This window comes from Acanthopagrus latus, chromosome 19 (genome assembly GCF_904848185.1).
Source record: "Acanthopagrus latus isolate v.2019 chromosome 19, fAcaLat1.1, whole genome shotgun sequence".
NCBI classification, from domain to species: domain Eukaryota; kingdom Metazoa; phylum Chordata; class Actinopteri; order Spariformes; family Sparidae; genus Acanthopagrus; species Acanthopagrus latus.
Window position 1 is genome coordinate 21,171,390 of NC_051057.1, and position 21,942 is coordinate 21,193,331.

General features: G+C 41.9%; 1 protein-coding gene across 1 annotated transcript in view; it reads right to left on the reverse strand.

Moving 5' to 3' along the window:
• LOC119009032 (cadherin-18) overlaps positions 1-21,942 on the reverse strand; it is a 90,309-nt gene that overhangs the window by 55,426 nt on the left and 12,941 nt on the right. The window contains exon 2 of the mRNA XM_037079923.1: positions 13,095-13,658. Within this exon, the coding sequence (XP_036935818.1) occupies positions 13,095-13,325 (231 nt within the window). The 5' untranslated portion in view covers positions 13,326-13,658. The remainder of the gene's footprint in view (positions 1-13,094; positions 13,659-21,942) is intronic.

Genomic DNA, 21,942 nt, shown 5'->3' on the forward strand with positions numbered 1-21,942 from the left:
AAGCCCAGGGACTACCTGCAGTCCAGATGATGGTGCCTGTTGTTTACCAAAGTAAAACACATGTACCAGCAAATGCGGAAAAGACCACGAATTAGGTTCATCACCTGAAGCACCAGCAATTAGACCCATCCACCCAAATGCACAACAAGGCTCTCAGAGGAACACAGCAGCAGCAAATAGTGACGTCACTGTGCTGCACCTGTTGTTAATGTAAATGGCTTTTTGATAGTAGAAATCTGAACTGACCCAAGGTGCAAGCTTCCCGGCTGGAAACATTTCAGAGTTTAGACAAACAAGGTTTAAGATTTCATTCTATTTTTGTCGAGCTTCCTCACATTAATACATTCTCTGTTTGCAGCTCATGTAAAACTTGGTCAGTCAGGGTTCTTGATCTACTCCTACTACTCAATGTCAAGGTTCAGGGAATTATGAAGCTCAACAGAGTAGTGTATAGTGACATCAACTTATATCATCTTATGCATATCATAATGAGTTTACTGGCGCATTGCCCAGCCCTACATCTGCTTTCTGTGTAAGGATTTATATAATGTTCTCCTGCCAAGCCTGCAGAAATAACTGGCCGACCAACTGCCATGATTTTTTTTTATTTTTCTATTTTTTTTCGCTGTAAACACGTTTGACTGGTGCATTCCCAGAATTGGGACACAGCTCAGTGTCTTGGAGTAATGACGAGAGCTGAAAACAAGATGGTCTACTTTCACAGTGACCCAAAATTAGAAACAATCAATCATCACGCTGCTCAATTTTATTTTCGAGCATTAGAGCAACACTGCACCCATTATTGACCAAACAGCACAACACGTAGCTGTCTTCTGTTACATAATTAATTACTACAGTGTTTCAGCTCTGCTAATCCTCCACCGGGTGTCCATCAGACATCTCTGCTGGGAGAATTTGAAAATACTGGACAGCCTGTGCACCTATAGCGAGCATTACATGGGAAAAACTCAATTCTGGCCGACCCAGGTGCATTTTCAAATTATGTAACAGGTACAAACACATACGCACGTCTATCTAAAGAGCAGAAGACTTCACTGATCCAAGTATAAAATACACAAACATTTCCAGAGGTGAGCTATTTAACAAGTCGAGCGGCGGAAGTCCTCAGGCCACATCTAATCTAAACCTGGCCTGGCAAATAAATTAGTAATTAAAAAGCCGCCGTTGATTGCAGGCCCGGCTCTTGATGAGAGCCGACCGTCCTTTCCGTGGTAAATATCAAGCCTGTAATTAGATAAGGAGTCAAAGATCCTGTTGAATCAGGTAGTTAATCAGTTGCTAGATTGTACTAATACGAAACACAACCTTCAAAGCAAGAAATCAGAACATGTTTACACATCTATGGCCTTGTGGATAGGACCGATTACTCTGTTGACACCGTTTGGTGCATTTCTGCAGTCACTGAATTTTTAATGTAGTCAAAGACATTTAGAACTGGCTGATAATCAATTCCTACACACAAATTTGATCATTTAAATGCAGAGAACCAGAGTTATTACTTAAAGACAGACCACTTCCATAACTAATACGAGGATATATCCACTTCTGTCCAGCCGCACTCTACAACTCCAGCTCATAAATGAAATTACGCCTCCAGTCAGAGTGCTAATTTAGCCATTGACTTCCCTTGCAGGAGCCAATAAATCATGCTCGGCAAAGTGCGGACCAATGATGCATATGGCGCCTACTGCCTTCCAAAATCTATGGGTGATAAAAGTGTCAACAGGTTGCGGGCCATTACACAAACATCACGGGCCGGAAGCACAGAAGTGTCAGGCCAGCTGAGAGTGAAACAGTGTGAGGATACATTCAAATCAGAGAAGAGTGACTGGACAAAGACACATGCTTGGAGTATTAACACAGGTCATGATTGGTTCTGAAATCCTCCTAATCTTCCGTAACACCTCGTCATGGTCCATCGTGTGCTCATTATAAATCATCCAACATCCTGTGTGATACCATAGTACCTTTTTGACCACCATTACATTTCACAAAAGAAGAGGAGATATTATTGATTGATCTGCTAATAACACTAGAAAAAAGCAAAAGTAAATGTACATATCCGAGTATCAAAATGACCGCAAAGGTGAATATGGAGTGAAACTTGAATGCACTGATATAAAGGTCAAAAATGGGTTTCAGGCGGTTTAAGTCTTATTGACTGTCTGTATTCATGATCTCCTGGCTTGTGACATTCCTACCATCAGTTTGTAAGGCTGAAAGTACTGAACAACTCTCAATGAGTACATATTTCTAAAGAGGGCTGAAAAGGCTTTTGAAGCAAAAAAAAAAAAAAAAAAATCTTTTTTCTTGTGAAAGAAGGTTATCTTGAAGGTTGTTTCATAAATCTGTACTTTTAAAGATGGTGTGATGAAGGGCTGAAGGACTTTATACCTTTATGACGAGAATTTCTTTGTTTCATTGGCAAAGGGGAGGACTGAATGAGAACAGAAGTAAAATAGACAACATGCCGCTGGTATCTGCATTGGCCAAAACTGTTGTTTGGACATCAGTATCACCTTTGAGCCTGAGTTTTACAACTGGTGCATCTTACAAATACACCTTCATAAACTTTGAATCATGGAAATGCAGTTTCACATAATTTCAGATTATTATTTGTATACAACAACCTCTGTAGAGATATCTTGTTAGTTTTGTCGCTCTCCCCATTGATTTAACATTTATTTGGCTTACGTTGTGCTCCAAAACGCTTGTTGCTGTGCCTAAGCTTTATAATGTTAGAGAAAACTCTCCGTACACTCACATCAATTGGATTTATATGATGTAAAATGTGAAGATGTTTTAGCCCCAGGTTTACCTATCAGGCTACACAGAGATCCCCCCTAACCATCTGACTGGTGGAGATGTTGGGGCCACAGGAATCTTTAGGAAAAGATCTGCAAACAAAGTGATCTCTCTCACACGGTTTATTAACAAAGACACATTTCTAAATGTTTTGATTTGAAGCTAATTGTTTGATGAAGGTTCTCGGCCATCCAGGTCATTGTAATTCTAGGTGTTGTATTCTAAACAACCGGACTTGTTTCAGTGTCTGGTGTCTTAAACTCTGTGTTTCAGCATTGTTAGGGGTGAAACTCAGAGCTAACGCGTGCCAGTCCTCATTTCTAACAGAAAAATCAAGTGAATTAAAACAAACTCAGTCAACTGAAGCCTTAAAGACCGATTTAAGACAACATACCACAACCGATATTGGTAGATCTCATACTGATATACCTCCTCCTGCTGCAGGTAAACTGCACTCATCTTTCTCAAGTTTACTGACCTTCTGTGACTGCTTGATGATATCTTAGAGAGGAGAGGAGGTAAATAAATTCACTTGGGGTGTCCAATTTTCTCTGGATGGGGAGCTCCATCACTAGTGTTCAGGGGACAGTTTATATTTCATATATTTCTTAGTCAAAGCCGATTGTACAAAACTGGGCTCGGGGCACATTTCCGACACAGGATTTCAAATACAGGGCTCCGTTTCTCTGCAGACGGTTGCTGCTACTGCATTTCGGCTTCAGGGACGGGATATTTTATTTATAGTTCATTTTGATCACACAGAAAATTTCATGACTACCCGCCTTAATGTAATTAGTGTCAGTTTTGTTTAACGGCAGAGCAGGCCCGCTATGAGCTTAACATACATCAACAGCATATGTGGCAATATGAAAGAGGGAGGGAACGCGGCGATGTCCAGCTCGCGCAATAAATAATGAATGGCAACGAATGGAAACCTCCCATACACAGTGATCAATAAAGCCCGGGGAGATGTCATGTGAGAGGTGAAACGATGACCTCCGCAACCTTGTTTTGTGGACATGTCTCCACAAAGACTTAGAGGAATCCTTTTCCTCCACAGGGCATCAAAACAAGGGATTGCGGTTTATCTCTCTGTCTCTATGGGCGACTTTATTAAAGACTAGTGGAATAGATGACTGGCATGTGGCTGGCGGCTGGCAGCTGGCAATGCATTTCTGAGGAGTTTAAAGAGATCAGTAGAGTCTGGGGCTCCGAAGTCGCGGGCGAAAAACACTCCAATCTCAAGGACTTATAATTTCATCATATGCCCAGAGGAGCAACCTGAGAGATAGTGTATCTTCACTTTCCTTTCGACAACAAGCTACGTTTTTTTCTCACTGCTCGGGCTGTGTGTGCTCATTGTCAAAAGTAGCCGTAAACGGTTTGTGTTCACAACCTAATTGGTGCTCACAGCCAAACAATCTAGCTTCCTATTCATTTGCACATTTTCATTTGCACATCATTCTTGTAATTGTTCACTGCCAGCCGGTCTGCTCCTTTTATCCTTTTACCCAAAAAACAGATTGTGTATATATATTTATATTGTATAGTTATATTTTCTACTTTTTAAAATAGTTTATATTGTTAATTTGTTATATTATCTATTCTTTAAATAGTTTATATTGTTAATTTGTTATATTTTCACTTAATAGTTATTTGATGCATGCACCAATATCACCACAACAAATTCCTCGTATGTGTAAAATCGTACTTGGCAATAAAGCTTTTTCTGATTCTGATTCTGATTCTGATTCTTCGGCTCTGTCATACCACTTGTCAGGTGTCTAAGTCAATTACAAGGGGGGAGAAAATTTGAGGAAGAACAAAATCCTCCAACCCGACAGATATTTGCCACTGCGGCGTTATTTCAGCAACATTAAACTGTACTTTTTTACTCATTTTGGTAGTGCTCGATAATATCAAAGTTAATGGGTCACAAATGTGATCAAACTGGGGCTGTAACTTGTGATTATTCAGTCACTCATTTAGTCTGTCGGTGCCACGCATTCTGAGTTCGATGGAGCACAGAGTGAAAATTGCACAGATGAATAAAAGGGGAAGCTTTTAAAAAGGAAAAAGTACTTACACCTGTTTGGCCAACACCATCAAAATGCTAAATTCATTTAAGTGGTTTCTGATTGGCAGGTTGATCATTAACTAATCTGGCTGCTGTTAAAAGCTGACAGCTGACATCAAGTGAACCCGCCTTCTTAAAAATCACCATATCTGTGATGTATTTTTAACAGTTTTAACTGATATTATTCAGAAATCATCATGAATACATTTTAAAACATTTTTTTTGTATGTATATATATTTCAGCACATGACAAATCTTTTCTTGTGTTGGTTTATTTATATGTTATACCATTTCTGGAGAGCTGAACTGCACTTTGGAATGACTGGATTGACTGAACATCTGAATAGAATGACGCTGGCTGCAGAAATCCAGATTATTCATTCACTGAAAGGAAAACTGCAGTGAGAACAAACATGAATTGGCAGGAGATTCACAACGTCTGCGATTTTATAAATTTGATTTATCAGATCCCCCGGTAAGAGGTCAGAAAATAGCCAACAATCAGCATCAGAACATCTCATTTGATAAGCTAAAAGAAGCATATTTGTTTTTGATTGGCTTATCAATTGGCAGAAAATGAACAATCAACTAATCATTTCAATCCTAATGTCAGCAATCAATTGCATTATCCAGCAGCCATTAAGTCCACCAACAGAGCTCGTAATCACTCAACAAACAACTACTATACAACAGAATATCTTAACTAAATAACAGAGTTCCCATACCTTCCTTAGACAACAAATTCAAGGACTTTCCAGTCGTAATTCCCATGTAGGCATAGTTTCAGACATGGATCAAGGTTAATTACTGTTACAACACTAAGAATTCTCATAACGAGAATGAGCAGGCTATGCAGACGCTCACAGAAAACAATTAAAAAGAGAGGGAGTCTCAATTGCTCCATGTTACAGTGATGGCAGAAACCACAGGAGACACACACAGACAGCAGAATGCAGAATGCTAACCAACATTTAGCTAAAACACACATCAAAAGAACTTTTCCGAATCAGTTTTCTTGCACAAGGTAAAGAAAAACACTTTTAATGACCCATATCTATTTTTGACTGTTTTCCAAAATTTTCAAGGGCTTGATGTTCCCCTTCCTTTTTCAGGGATATAAAAACAAAAACTCATGGGAATCCTGCTTTGAATGAATGAGTTAAGAAGAAATAAATCTACCGCAAGAAAACCCAGTCTCATGTCAGAGCAAATAATAGACCTGCTGTTCCCTCTGAAGTCAGCATGTAGCTCGCCTAAGTGCTAAAAGTCTGCACATGTATGATGATACAGTGCCAGCAGGGGGTGGTAATGAGCAGAACAACAGATAAATGCAGTTCAAAGAACCAGACAGTCCATTTTCAATGGGAGGTCTTGAATGATCTGGTTCAAGTCCTAGTTGAGGCAAACACAGCCAGGAAGTAGTTATTCTAAGCAAAACCGAGATCTTCACCAAAATAGCTCTGGGGCGTAAACCAAACTGAGGGACTTTAGCGCTTTTATTTTCAAAATGTAACCTGATATAGCATGCTAGTTTTTATCTTAAACATGGACGAGACTGTGTTGGTTCTCATGAACAGGCGCAACCAAAGAGAAAGGAACACACTGAACCAGCTAGCAAGTTGCTAAAAGAATTTCAAAACTTCTGAAATCATACATAACCATCAATAAACTCGTTCACCCATAGCGGATGAGAGAAGATCCAACCTCTCCAATTGTTGACCAGTAGGACAATATGCACCATCACAGCATCCAGTCTCGGTTTAGACATAACCAGCATGCCAATTATGCAATTCCTGCCAAATCTTCCTGCAGAACAAGTGTAGAGCTGACTGACCACATGGTGCTGTGATAATCAGCCAAAATACTAAGTGGCTGCAGTTCAAACAGACATTATTCATGTCTATCTTCAGAGTCAAGAAAATTATTTAATCTCTTTAGATTCTGGCAATCATTAATGGAACACTGAAACTATCAGCTGCTTGAAAAGTGGGAGTACATGACATGTAGCACAATCTTCACAATTACATGCAGCGAGGGAGGATACTTTCTATTCAGTGCCATCCTGATACATGATTAGTTGCTACGCAGCTTGACCTTCATCTGTTTGACTCCTGTACTTCTTTCCTCATCTGTGCTTGCTTCGTCCTCTTACAGATCCCGATAATGTATGTGCGTGGTCGGATTGCATTATTGTCAAACGCCCTCTGTAATGGCTCGGTCGTACTCTTTCTTTTTTTACAGATCCACATAATGTATGTACCAAGCTAGCCTTCACTGGCTCTCTGCTTGCATTAAAGGATGTTGCTATGCTGCTGTTATGTCCACTCATTATGGACTGTGCAGAAAGAGAACAAGAAGGCCAATGAGAAGAATATCTCTCTGCTGCAGGCGGAAAATGAATAAGTATGGCAATAAACCCTGCATGTGACAATCCGGAATCAGATTTTATGCCAGGCACAGAGTACAAAATATGTCAAAATAACAGCCACGCAGGCTACATTTGGGCTGATTGATCCAACGCTGATTTATAATAGATTTTTCTGAGAGTTCGACTTTCAGTGAGACATCAAGTTTATGACTCAGCTAAACGGGCCTGCGGGCTACACCAGGGCACAGCACATTTGTAGAGATGCACCGAAGCCACAAATAGCTGTACATGCTTTACTGCAAGCTCGACATCTTTGTTTATCCGCGTGCTCTTCGTTGGGATTTCACAACTCTTGCAGTCAAACCTGCGCTGGACAATGTGTCGGCCCGCAGAAACAGTCATTAAAAACTGCGTCGCTTTGATGTCGGAGAGCAGGCCGTGCCCATGCTCAAATGGAAGCTGAAGGTGGGAGTCGGGGTTTTGGAGTGTTTATTCTGTCAACAGTGTGCCTGCAGAGGGGAGCAGGGGGGAGTAAGGAGGAGGAGGAGGAACAAGCAGGTTACGTGCACTAGCTGATGATCAGTGCCTTGGCTTCATATTTGCAATTAGTGAAGGGGGGGGTGGGTTCGTGTTTGATTAAATCTCGGCTCTTTTACTTCACTCAAGAGGACTTAATCACTTTCTATGTGGGCGTGCTTGATTGTCTGATTATCACCACGTTTTTGGCCACGCACCCTCCTAATCAACTCCTCTGAGCGGCCCCTTCTCTTCGATTGATTCGTAACAGTCACAGCAAACCCTGATGATGGAGCGCCATCCTAATGACCATACATCAAGAGACGGCGATGAGGGGCGTGCTGGAGATGTGATGCACATCACGGAGATCCGCCCCAATAGTTGTCCTCTATTTTGACATCTGCAGGGGGGTGAATCGCTGTCTTCCCAGCAGGATGGTTGACTTCTTGATGTACAGTAATGAGATTATTAGAGTCCCGGAAGCAACCCTGACACTCATTTAATGGCTCTGCCTCTAACTGCTGCTAAAATTTCACATTGGAACGAGACAGAAATGAAACCGTCAGCAGATCAGCTTTAGAAAACATGTTTCTGCCTTGTGCTCTGGCATTGAGCGAAGGCAAATGGTTTTAGTCTCAAGTGTCTAAATGGTGCTAATATGTTTGAACGTTTGAGCCAGAGGACAGAGGAATGCACTCTGGAAATTACGCATGCCTGCACAGACAGCAGGCGTGCAGTAAGCTTGAAGTGTTATTTTTCCGTGGCATCAATGGAAGTTTAACTGTTATTCATATGGTTTGGCATCCTTTTTTATCATCCTTTGTTTGGCGAATGTGTGACTGTATCAAGGACTCAGCAGATCAAACACATTTCTATCCCTGACAAGATCAAAATGAACGTTTGCAAACAAAGACTGACTCAAACCCAGGTGAAGAAAAAAAAATTAAAAAAATCAATGGCACTGTGCCACAGATATGCACATACAACATTTACAGAATGTACATGCTGGTGCTAAATTGATTGTTCTTTTGTTCAGTTTTGGTTACCATTAAATGTGTAAACCTGCAGCAATCAATACTTTTGTATTAGCGATGGATTATATGACTACGCGTATCGTGGAAGGTGTCACTTGTGGTGACAAACCCACAGAGAGGGAGCAGCAGGCAGATGCTTTCAGTGGAAAAGATCAGATACAAACCTGCTGCACACTGCAGACAAAGAAGGCAACAAAGAGGAGCGTTTAGCAGAAGGGAGCCACTTTCTGTTGAAAAATGGCGAGTACGTACGTAAGGGCTCAGTGAAGGGACCATTTTCATGGTCTAACAAATGTGATTTAAGGCAATACAACAGGGGATCAGTATGAAGTCAGAGTTATATATATAATTACAACAGGAAAAGCATCCTAAAAGGGGGATATCTATAGCTACTATATCATCGACAATATGAAGGTATTCAGAATAAAATGCACAATATTGGTGTCCTTCCAAGTGACAGTCATCTATATGCATCACTTCAACATCATGCCAATATTACAGCAAATGTTGAAAGCACAGGTGCATGTCAGTCAATCAGTTTGATCTCTTAGTTAATATTTATTGTTGAAAGCTAATTTTAAGAACATTTTAACAAATGATGCTTTTAAAAGAGTGGCAGGGACATATGTCCCAAATTGTAAATGACACATATGGTTCAGCACCTGCAGAGACGGATGATTCCACCAAGAATTGGTGACGACCAACGCAGAGCTACAATAAGAACATATCAAAAATTGGTCATGTATCTTGTTCATGTGTCCCCAGTTGGCCATAAGCAATCAGTGGATGCTGTTTTAAGTCACTACTCAAACAAAACTTTGCTGTTTGGAGCTTTTAAAAAGAGAAAATTCACTGTTTAGTCTATCTGTAAATAGAAAGTCTTTGGTTTTACAACTGATGGTTGGACCAAAAAATCATTTTCAGCTCTGGTAAACGGCAAAGGGCTTTTTTTTTCTATTTCACAATATATTTGCATTAATTGAAACTTGAATTAAAAGATACTCAACAAAGTCAAATGTCTGCTGATTCCAGCAGCTCATCTTTGTTGTTTATGACAGTGAATGAAGGTTCTGTCGGCTGGATTAAAAGAAGCACTCTGAAGACGTCCCTTTGGACTGAATGATTTTCTCACAGAATTTGTGAAATATTTCTAACTGAACCATTTACTGATTATTCATGAACATAATCGGCAGATTAATCACAAATGAAGTAATTGCAACCCTGTAATGAAATGTCTGAATGTGTAGCGCTGCCACACGTACAAATATAGATGCACCGCTGCACGTGTCTGAGTGTCAGAAGTCAGATGTCTCCTGCTAAGTACTATTTCTGCTGTTGTTCAGGATGTTTCTCATTCCAACAAATGCACAGTAATAATGCAACACTTGCCATTAAATTTACTGTCGTTGTTCATGTAACACTCGACTGCATTAACACTGAAAACATTCCACTTTGCATGCAATTGTTTCCTGAATTGCAAAGTGTGGATGAAAAGGAATTTAATTAAAAAAAAAAAAAAAAAAAACCTCCACTCCACTCTTCCTCCTTCCCACTGCTGAGCTATTACTGTACATACAACAAGACAGTTGCCTGATTCTGTCACAGCACAATCCATTTTTAGATGTATGAATAAAACATTCAGCCACCTTTCTCAGGGGTTGCTCTGCAAATGAACACAGGATAAGACAAGGGGTATTCCACCCAGGTTGAAGCTCCCATTCAGTCAAACCTATATCATTTGCTGCATATTTTAGCTGCACCCAATCGTAGCTTGATATAAGGATTTCTGACTGAGGATCTACTGTATTTTTCTCTTTATCAAACAGCTGCAGCTGTTCAGCAGCTCCTCCAACAAAGTTACAGAAGTCAGTTCATCGCAGTTCATACTCATTCAGGGTTTGGGGATTTGCATCGTCTTCAAAAAATTACCATCCCGTCTGTAACCTGCACGACTACTTCAAAGCGCCACGCTGAGCTGATTGACATGAAGACATTCACACCTCCCATTGGGAGAGCGGGTTGTCTCCTGTCTCGTATCTGGACAAGCTCTGTCCCCTACCGAGCATTTGCGTCTCACTCATGCACAAAGCTGTCATTTCCCAAATGCATCAGCCCCTCAGAAAGGTGTCACTGGGGATTATGGCATACCTCAAGGGGATTAAAAATGTTCTTGACAGACTGGCCGCTTCACTTATTCCCAGAAGTCAGTCTAGTCACTGTGCTGTCCTTTATGTAAGAGCATCGGTAAAATGTACACATGACACTTTCCCAGTTCCCAAGGCCACGTCGTTCATTGCGGTGCGCTCGGTTGATGTTTGACATTGCAGATGTTTCAGCACACTTCTGCTTTTTACACTGACCATGCAGTAATTCAAAATTCATTTCGGCGTGCACTATCCCACACATGTTATCACGAAACGTCTGTTTCAGAACTTCACATTTTTTGATGATGGCAATTATCGACAAAGAGAGTGTTGGCGATTCCCTGCAGTGGAGCTGCTCATTTGCTGCTCGCTAATGTCCAGAGTTTTTAATCAAGCAGAGGGAGGAGAGAAAAAAAAAAAACAAAACAAAACAATACAGAGTACGTGCTGAGTGCATTAATCCTCCTCCTCCTCCTCCTCCTCCTCCACTCCTGTCTTCATCTAATTAAGGGTCATTCTGTCTCCTGGCCACATTAGGACAGTGCACACGAGTCCCAGCCCACATAATTAAATGTTTTTTTGTGCTAACCATCTGGAGACCTCATCTCTTTAAACATGCATGTCAAATTGATTCCTTAATAATGTTTATGTTTCTTCTCAGTGCTTTATTATCATCCAGGATTAGCTGTTTATGTTTGCTTTCATCAGCGACACCCGCCACACACACACACACACACACACACACACACACACACACACAGAACAACAACACCCTTAAGGTAGGAGTAGAACTAGCACATCAGCTAACCAGCCAGCGAACCGAGCAATCGTGAACTTCAAAGCAGTGGACGAATTTAATCTGAGAGTAATTTTGTTCATGCAGTCTGTGCATCGACCGTCTGACGCTCTGAATGCTGCAAATATCTTTGCTATTGTCTAATACTGAGGACACAATGGTTTGGATTGTGTTTGTTGGCGCTGTGGGATTTTATGGTTCATCCAGGCGTCAAATAATATTAGCAAAAACATGTTTCACCAATAAATAACCTTTCTTTCCCGCTTTGTCAGCTTCGCAAGGACACTGTGATTAAATCCCCTGGTTTATTTCAATAAGGAGCCGCTTGAGGTGGAAAGTGATATTTGCTGTTGTTGATTTTCATTTTCCTTCTCAACCCTCCCTGTTTTTTCCATCCATGTCATCTCTCCTTTTCTTTCTTTCCCCCCCCAAATGGCACTGTTGTTGAAATACCGACATATGTGCAGTCAGAGGAACGTTCTTGCCTTCCCCATTCTCTTTCTCTCAGAGTGCGGTTGAGGGGATTAATCTGTGTCTGAGTGCCTAGAATAATGATCACTGCAGCGGAGAAACACATTTCAGGAGATAAGGGCAGGCAATCTGCAAGCAGAGGACTTAACCAGCTCCCTGTGGCCTATTGTGGAGCTAAGAGAAAAGTCACCAGCAACAACCAGGCGACGTCGTGCCCTCTGCACACGCGGGAAGGAGAACCTCTACCATCTCCTCTACTGCGAGGTAAATCCATCAGTTTGAAATGACACTGAAATTACATTCATAAAATGTTCTAACTACGAGGCACCCCGGCTTATAGTGTCCCCATTGCACTACTGTCCAATTTCTAACTGCGGTGGTTCATTTCCCACCAAGAGATCAGATCTGGGTTCATTTCCCACAGAGAGACCAAATCTAATACTTCACTTCAAAGATGGCTTGATATAGAGGGCCATTCTCACTTTCTTACCGAATCCACTCTTGCATAGCCGGCTTCCCAGAGTGACAGGCACGCTGAGAGGCACTCCTTAATTACAGAGAATAAAACATTTTTTGGACATTATCATAAGAGGAATTTCGGTCAGACAACGTAATGACAGGAGAGGATGAAAAACGATGCACACCTTCTCAAACGAGACCCCGAATTTCCACTTCAGACGATAATAAAAAGCGTGTACAATGCCGACGCGGCAATCTACCTCAATAGAACAGCTTGCTCCTGCTCTAACCCATTTCTCAATAAACAAGAGGGGAGAGAAAAATGCCAAGTAAGCTGTTGAAAAGCAAGTTCCCTGTGATCAAAAGAGTTTTTTTTTCTTTTTACAGTTTAATGAAAACCTACCTTCCCCACATACTGTGCTTCTGTTCCAAAGTGTTCTTCTAAAACAAAGAACTGGTTCCAGATCCAGCCACGCTTAGGCCTGTGGTGCACCTCAGTCTCCCCGTTGGCCAGTTTGGTCTGGTTCTTGGAGGGCACTTTGGCGGGGACGTGGTGGCTCGCCCCGTAGCACCTCTGGATGAAGCAGAGGCAGACCAGAAAGGGACAGAGACAGGAGGTGGTGGATATCCTCATGGTGGCGTGTGCGTTTGTAAAGTTATCCCCGTCTTCCAAGGTGGTAAGGTCCTCCCACCACCGTCGCCGCCGCCGCAGCAGCCGCCACCACCACTAGCCACCGCTGCAGGCTCGTGCAAAAAGAGGGATTTAAATCCAAACTATGGAAGTAAAGGTCCCGGTAGATCCTCTAAGGTTCATGGCTTCCAAGCCGACGGTTTCACAAAAGAACAAGAGCAGGACACATTTACATTATGGAATTTCCCAGGCTGTGAGACACTGTGCAAACAGACGTGAACTTCTGGGTAGTTCTACGAAGAGCAGAGGTTAATCCCGGAAGCCATTCTGGATTTCCTGGGAGAGAGAGAGGAGGGGAGACAGAAACACAGAGTTAGAGATTAATTTGATGGATATTAGAAGCTAAATGTCCACTAATTCCCTCCAATTAAATTGCAACTCATAAATCCTCACAGATGAGGACGTGCACTTCAAACTGGCCGACTGTGATAAAGTACAACAGCAGCAAGAAAATCTTGTTTCAGTATTCCAGTCGTTTTTATCGTTGTGCAGATGATATAAACAAGTTTAGACTCGGGGAGTAACAGTGCTATTAAAAGGTTGTCCATGTCTCTAAGGTCAGAGAGCTGCTCGGTGACTGATAGCGCCCTGTGAGGTCAGAGTCATGTATCAGAGCCCAGCAGCGGCAGCCCTGTGACTCAAAGGATGAGTTGGCTTTATTAAAAAATATCCGCGAAAGGTTTGATTTGGATGTTTTAACAGGAGCGGGGCAGAGGCTTAGTGTGTCCCTCAGCGCGGTGAATAATAAGTGTGGCAGGAAGAAATACATTTACTATGATAAGGACAGACATCAAGCCACTCAGACGTAAGGCAGAGGGTGATTTTTAGAAGGCGGTGAAATGGAAAACGCAGACGGGAACTGTTTTTCTAAATCAAAATTATATATTGAAGATGGCACTGAAGTAGTGAAAAATAACCGCAAGCATTGTTGAATTTCTGTGTCTCTGAGCATCCAGGGGTAGTTCTGGTAGTCCTGCGCTCCAACGTGTGCAGCTGTGTGGTCTTGAAAGAGGATATGTGAGGAGTCGTCTAGTCTCAGAGTGTTTCCTCAAGTTCAATGTGTTATTTAGTTGCCGCTGAAGCATGAAATCACTCCTCGAAGCTTACGTTTCTTTCTTTTTTGATAAAATCCGTCATTTGACCTTGCTTCTCTGAGATGCCCTTCGGTGAGATGACACGACTAAAGAAAATAATGATTCTGTAATCTCATCGCGGTTGCTGTGCAGGGAGATATGAACGAGGCCTTTTTTCAAACAGGGTACATCGAGTTCGAACTTGTGCCAGAAGAACAGGAGGACGCAGGATGCTCAGTTTGCAAATGAGACAAAAATGTTCTTGCTGACTTTACCACCTCTACCATACCCTGCTGATTTTACATAAAATCAATGGTACACCTGCTTTGTGTGAGGTTCAAACTATTCAGTGCTTTCAGGTAATTTTCATTTGATCAGCGATCACTGATTGATGGACACTGAGTGTCATATCTTGAAAATGTCAAAGGAGACCTTTTTTCAAGTGGACTTAATTTCTTCTCCAAGTCTCAAAACGAAAGTTTTGGACTTAGCGACAGTCTTAGAATGGAAATTGTTTTTCCAGTTTTTCTCATATTTTCCGGCACTACTTCTCGGTTATTCAGTGTTCACAAAAGCTCCAAAAGCATCATTAAAAGAGGATTTGAATCATCCTTGGCTAAATCCATACTTCAAACTGTGAGTCAAATAGTCAGGCTTTTGACTGACATTTCACAAAAAAAAAGTCCACAAAAACACGCTTAACATGTTAAGAATGCACAAAGAGACAATCCTGTGGTGTTTTGGTATGACAGCGGGTGGGGGCCTGCATAATGCTATCTCACAAATAAACAGGTTGTTCCCGTGGAGACTGTGCGCGCTTCTTAGTCACACCGAGTTGTCACAAAAACAGAAAACTGCCACCCCATTTATATGAAAAACAGCCCCCATGCATTTACAAAGTGAAACTTTAAGTGAATTATGCGAGAGATGAGAGTCGAAAAACAAACACCAAAAGTAAAAAAAAGAAGTTTAGGCCCTTTCCCATAAAAAAATATTGATAAGAAGTACCACAGTCGGGAAAAAAACAAAAAAAAAAAACAACTTCAAGCGGAAAAGTCCAACATTCAAAGTGGTGCAGCAGAATAGCAGCTTCGTGGGGGATTATCGAGAGGACAAACACATGCATTTGATATTTAATAGGATCTCGGAGCTGACAGACTTCAAAGGCTGCAGCTCTCTACTTCTTACAATGCACGTGACAACATTAGACGGAGACGCTTAAACAAGACATTAATGCAACTTATGACTGTCACATACTTTGAAGGATAATCACTGAATTTTTATTTCTTATAAATATAAATATTTTCACATATATATGGATTAAGATGGGTTTAGAAACCATCGCTAATCCCCATGTTTCAAGTATCTCTACATGCAAATTACGCAGCTCAAACCATAGTTGTTGGAGATGTCGACTAAGTGCAAGCGGTTGTAATACCTGCTGCGAGACCAGGCTGCGAAAAGAGGAGGCAGAGTCTGTTCCACATCGACTTGGATTAAAGCGGTGGGGGATAAATACTCGGCAACACTCTAAACATGTGTAATCTGGGGAGAGATTCTCATCTGCATAGGTAGAGCTTCACGCAAATCCTGCTACAGCTGCTCACTTCCAGTGAATATCAAGCCGGTGAAAGAATACTGATAGGTCCCTTTTCAAAAAAGGCTGTTTTAAGGCTCCTCAGTTTAGAATTAATTTTCTCATTTACTACTGTAGTTCATTTTCCCACCCAGTCGAAGCATCTTGGAGACAATAGAGTTACCTGAGTGAGTCAGACTCTGTGTCAGGATGAGAATAATCGTTTCCAGTGGTTTCACTTTCGCCTCCTGGGGCTCTCTTCAATCAGTCCCGTAATTGTCTGATTATCATGCCGATTCGAGGCAAAATACATTTCGGAAAGCCATGAAATCAACAGCATCTGGCTCTGTCAATGGAAATAACTCCCCCCACCCATTTTTACGATGATGATATTGTTCTTGAGCAGCCTTCTGCCCACGGCGTGTTCATATATGAGCAGCGTTTAGCCAAATGGGTTATACTCAGCGGCAGCCATAAAGAACTTGGCAGGATGCATAAGATAAGTGGCTTTGTTTACATGCACATGCAGTTTCTCTCCTTATCTAGTTTGGTGTACGCTTTACCTTCATTTCAACATCCTGGTTTGGTTCTCTGATTGTGAAAAAATCATGACTGTTCTTCAGTTAGTTTGAAGGAGAAGGCTCGATTTTTTTAAACCATTTTTTTTTGCTTGGTTTTCTCGTTGCCACCACCGACAGTCTGATCCGACTGAGAAATGAGGCTCCAGCTAAAGTTCCGACAAGAGGACAATTTCTTTTTGCATTCTTATCATGTAGTTTATTTCCCATGACATCCCGTCATTCACTCCTCTCACGCATTCTCACTCATAATCTCCTTGCTGTCATTCTCTGGGGCTGTCATTTGACATATCAGCTGTTCTCATCTGCTGATCTCATCTATCCAATATCACAGCCACACACTTCTTGCTGTTTCCCTATTTTTTTTTTTTTTTTTTTTTTTTTTAAATGTTTCTCTCTCTCTCTGCCTTTAGTTTATTTTATGCTGCTCTCCTGTGCACCCTCAGTGTCTGGACTGGGGGGGGGGGGGGTTCTTGTGGCTGTTGCAAAGTGCAGTCGAAACTTTTGCGGGCCTGGAATTATTAATTAATAGACTGATTAAAATTAAGAAGTCATTTATCGAACAAAGAATCCAAATATTTACTGGCAGCAGAATCACCAAGTAGGGTTGGGTCGATACCCGTATGATAGTAAAATACCTTAAATGAAGCCTAAAACGCTGGTGTTGTTGAGTGCATCAGTCGAAGATCATCCATATTTATTGGAAATGGGACACCTGACCTTTGTTTGTTTGATCTCAGTATCAGACGTCAAGGTACCAAGGTACGGTACAGTAGGTTTCACAAAGAAAGAGAAAATGGCATTGGGGCATCGGTACAACTGTAAATGTGCTGCTTTCCTCTGTTGTACATCATCATTTGCCATCATCACCTTTGGTTATTTGGACTGCTGGTCAATCAATGAATGATCTACTGACTGCTCAAAATAAACCAATCAATGATGAAAAGGTTAAATGGGTGCAACTGTAACTCAAGACCACTGCATCGCTGTGGGATCATCCCGTTCCTAGATAACCAACCACTCAGCTGACATAGATAAACCCATTTTTGTTTTTAAAGTATTAAATTATTAAACATTTTTTTGGGCACACTGCATATAAAATATAGATACATTAAGTCATCACATCTCCTTTACCGATCCACGCTTGCACAAAAATACCCAGCCCTCGTGATGTTTCCACTCCCTGTCCTCCCTGTTCCCTTCACTCCCAGTGGTGCGCTGAACATTTTCATACTTTCATTTTTATTTTTGTAGGTGAACTGTTCAACCTGTGGCTAGGACACCACTGGCAGACAAACACTGTGTCTCTTCCTCCTGGTTTATTCATGGAAACAGGAAAACTCGATTGCGGGGAATCAACCGGTCATGTAAACAACCTAAATTGAATAAGACCTTGGCCGAGGACAGCCAACAGTTCTTGCACGTATCCGCAGCCACTGATGACACTGCGGTAGGTGAAGCACTTAAAACGCCAGGAAGATAAAGTCAGAATACTGGCAGCGGGAGAGGGAAACATGTTGGGAGCACACGGATGCAGCACCTCTCTTCAGTCTGGCAGAGAGGGAGAACAGGCTCCTATCACCTGCCACTAATAGCTAATGTTTTGGGCTCCTGCTGAGAGCTCACCCACTGCATTCGATTTCACAGCATCAGCTTTCTGCCGATGTCAAACACCAGATAGCAGAAGACGAGGGAGGGTCAGAACACATATCGCCGCACCTCTGTTCTAACCTCAGAGCACAGAGGGACCAGTCGCAGAGAGGCGACCACAGCAAAAGAGTCTCTTGACTTTTCACCCCTCCTCAAAGGAACAAATAGAAACATTTTCTGCCGGCGCATGAGGCCTGGCTGCTGCCTGTGTTTTTCCAGGCAGCGTTCCCCTGAGCTGAGGTAAATAAACAAGACAGTTAAAGTAAGTGCAGCACGACACAAAACGCAGAGGAGAAAATTAGCGTTGGCTTTGCGCTCGTGTGAAACCAGACTGTAAGACTGCTGCGATGTGTTCCCGAGGCCTGAGCGTGAATTTATTTTTCTCCTCTATGTTGTTTCTGCTGACTCGGAATGAGCTCGCCACAAACCTGTTGCTCGATGCATAAATGAAAGTCAAGCTTAAGGACATATTCTGCACCAGTGGATGCAATGTGTGTTCTAACGTCTGGTGTTTTTTTTTGTATTCCTTGTAGCATGTAGCTTTACAAATACATGGTTTGGTTAATCGATCATTGTATCGATCGGCCATATAACCCACTCCTATAAGGCAATTCTTTGAGATTTGCAAGTTTATCTGCAGAGACACGAGGTTGCTCAGTCAGAAATGTAAATACCTGTTGGAGCTGTGTTTGTAAAGCACAGCAGAGTCTCAGAAGCTGAGTTATATTACCAGTCACACACACAACTTCATCAGCACAAATGTGTTTGTCTCTTAAGTTTTTTTTGTATCTTTCCTTTAGTCCATCATTTGAATCCTGTGAGTGGGAGATTTGTTTCCGTGTGACGGCAGTGACGCATTGCCGTAAACATGACTTTGACATTGGGCTTGTTTTGATAAATGTATTTGGGTCCCTCGCCAGAAAAACATTATTTCCTGTTCCTCAGCGATGTCCTGTTGCCTCTCCTCCAGCACCCAGCGTCAATGTCAGCTCCTTTAAACGTCCATGTCGATATTTGCCTGGCAATGTTTCACTCCAGGTCTGATAGCACTGCAGTTCTGCTAACATTAAGTTTAAGTAAAGTTGTGTATATTTAGCAGTTTTTAGAAAACTCCTACATGTTTCTTGGATTTTGCACATGATGGTGCACAGTACAAGGATTCAACACTGCTCCTGTTGATCTGTGAATATAAGCTCTCTTATGACGCATCCTCTGCAATGACGATATATACTTTTGAACTAATTATCTGATGACAGCCAGTTTTGTCAAAAGTGCCAAAAAACACATTTGATTGATCTGCACTCGGTCTGAAAATAGGAGCGTTCTGCCTCGGAGTCTGTCGGGTGACGTGACCCAGCTCATGGTTTGTGAAAGGAAGCAGATTAGTCTGATCAGCTTCACAGGCGGGGCAATCCTCTGAATGTACAGCACACCCTGGAGGTTCCACGAAATTGGGGGAGATAAATAGGTTGGAGAGAGGTGCCAGTGTTTCAGGGGTTTAGCCAAGCAGACTGTAGTATTTCTACAATGCCATCTTACTCGAAAAAAAAAAAAAAAAAAAAAAACACAGAGGGAATCACGGCTGAATGGATTGTTTCAGTAGTGTTTCTACAAACACTGCCTGAGCCTGTGAGCCCTTTTCCAATATCGAGCGTGATTTGGAGAGAACATGATTTTCTTTTTATACGATTTTGTTTTTTTGTTTATTTATTCAACTCTCCCAATGCGGTGAAGGTCTGACCAGTTGCACAACATCAAACAGTATTCATGAATGAAGCCTGCCCTGAAAAAAAAAAAAATCTGTTTGCCCGCTCTAGCAGGTGTTAAATGCCTTTGCTCACCTTGAGAGTAGCTATTGAGCCAGAAATATGTATAAATAATAGAATATGCCAGACCAGCAACCCAACGTGACACAGTTAAGTCGCACACTTGCTTCCCGAGCCCCAAAAATTAATTGCACTCATTGTCATAAATCTCATTCCAACTGCTCGACAGCTGCTTTTAATTTTAACATTCCACCTTCATTTCAGCACTTTTTTTCCAGGAGGCGAATGATATTTCTGGTCTGGAAGTTATATTCCAACAACTGCAAGAACACGACTTTGATCACATTACGTAACCCAAGGCCGGTCGGCAGAAAACAACCTCAGGTCATCTAATAATCATGACCCGGCTCGATGGTTAAAACTTCCCTCGACTCGTCTTCTTGTCAAACCGAGATCTGAAGTTCTGGGAATCAGCTCTCTTTCTTCTCACCTCGAAAGTGATGCGGGCGAGAGTCGTTTAGTTTCCAGGCTACAGACAGTACATCTGTCTGAGTAACATCTCAAATGAAGGTGAACGCTGTGGAAGAAAAAAAAAAAAAACAGAAAAAAAGAAAATACATCGCTGTCAAACGCACTTTTTACTGTAGAGCTCCATGACAGTCTGAAGCCCTCTGTGCAAACAGTCCAGGAGAGACGCAATAACACTGAAGCCACAATTAGGCACCTGAGGCTTGAAAATATGACATATTATAACAATTCCTGCATATATTTCCTCTTCCTTCTGCACACACGGATGCAAAATCACAACAAACTCTCCAACCTTGCATTTCAATCTTTTTCCCAACGCTTGTGGGTAATTAAAAGGAATAAGCAGCAGGTATTTAAACACAGATTAGGCCTGAAGGTAATTAGGCCCATTGCAGTAATGACTCCCACTGAGTCTTGTGGGCTGGCTGGTGTGTCAGTCACCCCCTCCCCACCATGTTTCCCAAAGTCAACAGTGACTTGTCCTTCCAGTACGCTACCCTCCGAACGCCATCTGTCCTAACCCTCAGCTTTGATTACCCTCGAACCCAACGCTCGCCACTCCTCACACGGCTCGGCGAAGCAAAGGTTGCCTGGATGAGAGCAGGAGGCCTCCGATGGTTTTTCCTCTCCTCATGTTTACATGCCAAGTTAAACAACCTCAATTACATCTGTGAAGGAGGAGTTCTTCTTTTCCTCTCTCGCTGTCAAATTAGAAAACATGCCTGCACTCGTCAACCCCACTATATGTTGTTTGGCTGCTTAATGAGAGCTGGGTGGAAGATGGAAAATGTCCCATCTGTTGTGTGTTTAATGGCTGGATTCTTGAGCTCTAATCATACAGCGGGAGTGCCAGGATAGAGCAGACAGCACCCATCTGCTGGCCACTGCAGGGAAAAAAACACAGTTTTTCAACTCGCATCATCATCATCTCTCTCCACTCTCCGCTGCAGCCGCTCCCGCACAACACCCTTTTGTCTGGATGTCGTGCAGTGATGGCAACTGCAGTGAGAGCCACTATGTATTATGGGTAGAAGTTGCACGAGGCTGGCAAACGGCTGGATGTAGAGTTCCAACTCACGATTAATCATTATTTGTTGAGTAATTCGTTCATTGTTTTTCTTGTTGAACCAATTAATTGTTCAGTCTATCAAAACTAAGAGGACGGTAAAAAGAAAATGCTGAACACAACTTTAAAAAAGGCGTTCAAATCTTAAACCCCACATATGTTCTATATGTTTTACAATAAAATGTGTTAAGCAAACGTTTACATTTTAGAGACTGAAGTTAGGGATTGTAGTGACATTTTTGGGGGAGTTTAATTACAAAAACTAGGGAGAGAGCATAAACAAATAATAATAATAAATGAAAACAAATACTTCTTGTCAAATG